The 3936-nt window shown below is 55.9% G+C and overlaps 1 protein-coding gene across 1 annotated transcript in view; it reads left to right on the forward strand.

Moving 5' to 3' along the window:
- The window catches only part of GAPDHS (glyceraldehyde-3-phosphate dehydrogenase, spermatogenic), a 16672-nt gene extending 12982 nt beyond the window's left edge, over window positions 1-3690 (forward strand). Inside the window, exons 6-12 of the mRNA XM_021719039.1 lie at window positions 403-493; window positions 573-691; window positions 1385-1466; window positions 1777-1928; window positions 2097-2259; window positions 3294-3391; window positions 3484-3690. Of these exons, the coding sequence (XP_021574714.1) occupies window positions 403-493; window positions 573-691; window positions 1385-1466; window positions 1777-1928; window positions 2097-2259; window positions 3294-3391; window positions 3484-3556 (778 nt within the window). The 3' untranslated portion in view covers window positions 3557-3690. The remainder of the gene's footprint in view (window positions 1-402; window positions 494-572; window positions 692-1384; window positions 1467-1776; window positions 1929-2096; window positions 2260-3293; window positions 3392-3483) is intronic.
- Window positions 3691-3936: the final 246 nt, after the last annotated feature.

The following is a 3936-nucleotide window of genomic DNA, read 5'->3' on the forward strand; positions in this document are numbered from 1 at the left end:
ACGAGATCTCATCTCTACAATAAATAAAAAAAATCAGCCTGGCGTGAGAACACGCGCCTGTAATTCTGGCTACTCGGAAGGCTGAGGCAGAAGGATCACCGACTCAGCAGTCAAGGCTGCGGTGGCAGGAGCGGCCACTGCACTCCAGTCTGGGCGACGGAGTGAGGCTCCAACTCAAAAAAAGAAAAAAAAAGGAAAGGAAAAGTCGCCCCAAATGGAACAGTGATGACAAGCAACGCGAGCAGGGTCGAATCCATTTGGGGCAGCTACGTATGGGTGGGGCAAGGGGTACGATGGTCGCAGGCAGCATCTGGTCAGCCTTTCAAATAGTGAAGGCTGTGGACCATGAAAGCAAAGCCCAAGCAGAGGAGACTGGCTCATGGCCCTGCCACCCTTCCACAGCCAGGAACCCAAGCAAATCCCCTGGAAGGCTGTTGGGAGCCCCTACGTGGTGGAGTCCACAGGCGTGTACCTCTCCCTAGAGGCAGCTTCCGTAAGTGGGGGAGAGATACCCAGGGCCGGCTGGTGGGCTATGGAGCCCAAAGCACCTGATACCTGTGCTTCCTCCCTAGGCACACATCTCAGCAGGTGCCCAGCGTGTGGTCATCTGTGCACCCTCGCCAGATGCACCGATGCTCGTCATGGGTGTGAACGAAAACAGCTATGACCCTGGCTCCATGAACATTGTCAGGTAATGGGGGGCAACATCCTGAAGTGAGTGGTGCCCGGAGGACATGCCAGCCTGTGGAAAGAAGGGGACAGACTTGTCTTCCCAACCCACTGCCACTAGATCCCCGGTGTTACTTTCACCAGCTGCTTCTCCTTCCCAAACTCTCAACAGCCATCGTGTTAACATTACCTGACTTTCCACTGGAAATGCATAGCTTAGCTGGGCTCGGTGGCTCAGCCTGTAATCCCGCGCTTTGGGAGGCTGAGGTGAGTGGACTGCCTGAGCCCGCGGGTTCGAGACCCGCCTGGGCAACTTGGCGAGACCTCATCGCTACAATAAAATTTTTTTAAAAGTCAGCTGGGCATGGTAGCACGTGCCTGTAATTCCGGCCACTTGGAAGGCTGAGGCGGAAGGATCGCTGGAGCCCAGCAGGTCGAGGCTGCAGTGGCCGAGAGCGGTCACTGCACTCCAATCTAGGTGACAGAGTGAGACTCCAACTCAAAAAAAAAGAAATGCATAGCTTCTGGAGAACGTGCTTGAGGGGCTTCCCCTGGTTGCACCTGCAGTGCCTCCTTGAGTCTGATGGCATCCCCACTGCTCCCTCTCACTCCCATCCTGACTTTTCACGAAACCAGGCCTGTGTGCAGGGGTAAGGGTGGAGGGGTGGCTCTGTGACTCATCTCACAGTGCCCTTGCACACCTGGGTTGTTTCAGTAACGCATCCTGCACCACCAACTGCCTGGCTCCCCTCGCCAAGGTCATCCATGAGCGATTTGGGATTGTAGAAGGGCTAATGGTGAGTGGGGATGTGGGGCTGGGGCAGGAGGGATGGCAGGGAAACCCAACCTCCTCTTCTCAGGCCTTGCTTAGTGTATGGAGTCAACAGGAAGGGACTGGTTTCAGGAGGGAACCGCCAATGAAGAAGACTTTTAAAACAGTGTACAACCTTCAAACAAGGCTGGACCCTGGCCTGAATGTGCCCCTCCTGTGGTTTGTGGGGTGGCCCTGCCAGCCTCCGTACCTAGGCCACTACCCCACTCCTGAAAAAAAGAGGAATGAGAACTTAGGAACAAAAAGGCCTCACCTTGGTCCTCTTCTTCCCCAAGACCACAGTCCATTCCTACACGGCCACCCAGAAGACAGTGGATGGACCATCAAAGAAAGCCTGGCGAGATGGCCGGGGTGCCCATCAGAACATCATCCCAGCCTCCACTGGGGCTGCCAAAGCCGTGGGCAAAGTCATCCCAGAGCTCAAAGGGTATGAGGACAGAAAGCTGCAACCAGGGTGGGGGCACACCCTGGGAGGACTGGATTGGCCCTCAATCCTTAAGGGGAAAGCAAGGGCCTGGTCAACCCTCAAGACAAGGGGGAGTGGAAGGAGACATCACTGAGTTCTGACTCCCACCTCTGATGTGGAATACTCCAGGAAGCTGACAGGAATGGCTTTCCGGGTACCAACCCCAGATGTGTCTGTTGTGGACCTGACCTGCCGCCTCGCCCAGCCTACCCCCTACTCGGCCATCAAGGAGGCTGTAAAAGCAGCAGCCAGGGGGCCCATGGCTGGCATCCTTGCCTACACCGAGGATGAGGTAGGGGCTAAGACCCTGGGAGGAACCTCCTGGGGAGGGAACATTGTTTCCACTTCCCAGAGAGCTGCTCTCAATGTGCTCAAGACTGAAACTGCAGGGCTGAGAAGGTAGATCTCCCCGTCTTAGGGCCTTTGCACTTGCTGCTCCTTTGGTCTGGAAAGCTTGCCCTCCAGGAGGCCACACAGTCTGTTCTCGCTTCCACCATACCTCTACTTCAATACCTCTCCTCAACAAGGCTCAAAAAGACGTTCTTTCAGTGGTCCCATTCCTCATCTGAAATTTCATTTCATAGTCACTGTTGGCCCCAGTAGTGCATGCATACCAAGAAAACAGGGATTTAGGGACTACCTTTTCACTTCTGTAGCTCCAGCCTGGCATACAGTAGTTACTCAATGCATGCTTAGTGAACAAGAGACAACAGCTGTCATTTTTTCAACAACTTCTCAGGGCCAGGCCATGGCCAGGTGCCTTCCCTATGAGGAGTGGGTGTCATGGTCAGAAATGCCATCTCTGTATGTCCACCTTGGTGCTGTCTCCCTACTTTTGCTCTTGCAGGTTCATTCATACAGCCACTAGGATCTTGTTTTAATGCAATCAGATCTTATCACCCCCACTGCTGAAACTCTCCTGTGGCCTTCCACCACACTAAAGTTAAAACCCTCAGGGCCTCTGTATCTGCAGCTCCTTCCACCTCAGACACTGTGCCCAGGGCCCAAGTCAGCCAGATCTTCCTAGTGATCCAGACCCAGGCTCATGGTCACCCCTCAGAGAGGCCCTCCATGCCGGCCCATTCCAAGTGCCTACATTATTCCTAAGCAGGGATGTTTGGGTGTTTGTGGTTTGTGTTCCTTGGCCAGTCCCCACAGGCTCAGCCTCCATCTGCCTTGGCCATGCTCTGTTCCCAGAAACTGGACACAGTAGGGCTACATCAAACATTATAGATGAATAGATGGGCAATGTGCCTAAGAGTCGGAGCCTGAACTCCTGGAGGTCCTTGCTCTGCTACACACTTATTTTTAAATTCTGACGCCCAGGTCGTCTCTACAGACTTCGTCAGTGATACCCACTCGTCCATCTTCGATGCTAAGGCTGGCATTGCGCTCAACGACAACTTCGTAAAGCTCATCTCCTGGTAAGGGGGAAAGGCTCAGAGAAGCCGGGGAGGGGGCGGCTGAGGGGTGGCCGGGAGGGACTCCCTTAACCTCCCCTTCCCTCCCTCCACAGGTACGACAACGAATATGGCTACAGTCACCGGGTGGTCGATCTCCTCCGATACATGTTCAGCCAAGACAAGTGAAGCGCAAAGGCCCCTCCTTTCCTCCCGGGTACTGCGCGGCCAGAACATGAACCTCCCGTTCCCGCACTTGGCTCCCCGAGGGAAGAAGGGCGCCGGCGCGGGACCCCTTCTGAAATAAAAACCGTGTGCTCAGAGCAGGAGTCCGTGTTCTCTGCCGCCGTCCCAGCGGGTTCAGATCCCTTATCCGAGCCCTGCTGCGCTCTGCGGAAAAGCCGGCCGCGGTGGTAGTGGGTGCAGCCGCCGCACCGCCGGAAGCCGGTCCCAACCGTACACAACCTGGGAGCTCTGGGAACCGGGGCGGGGCTCGGGCGCTCTGACGTCACTGGGCGCGACGCCCGGGGCCGGAACTACTACTACCAGAAGGCCGCGCGCGGGCCACC

This window comes from Carlito syrichta, unplaced genomic scaffold, assembly GCF_000164805.1.
Source record: "Carlito syrichta isolate Samal-C Ts95f unplaced genomic scaffold, Tarsius_syrichta-2.0.1 Scaffold314091, whole genome shotgun sequence".
Classification (NCBI taxonomy): domain Eukaryota; kingdom Metazoa; phylum Chordata; class Mammalia; order Primates; family Tarsiidae; genus Carlito; species Carlito syrichta.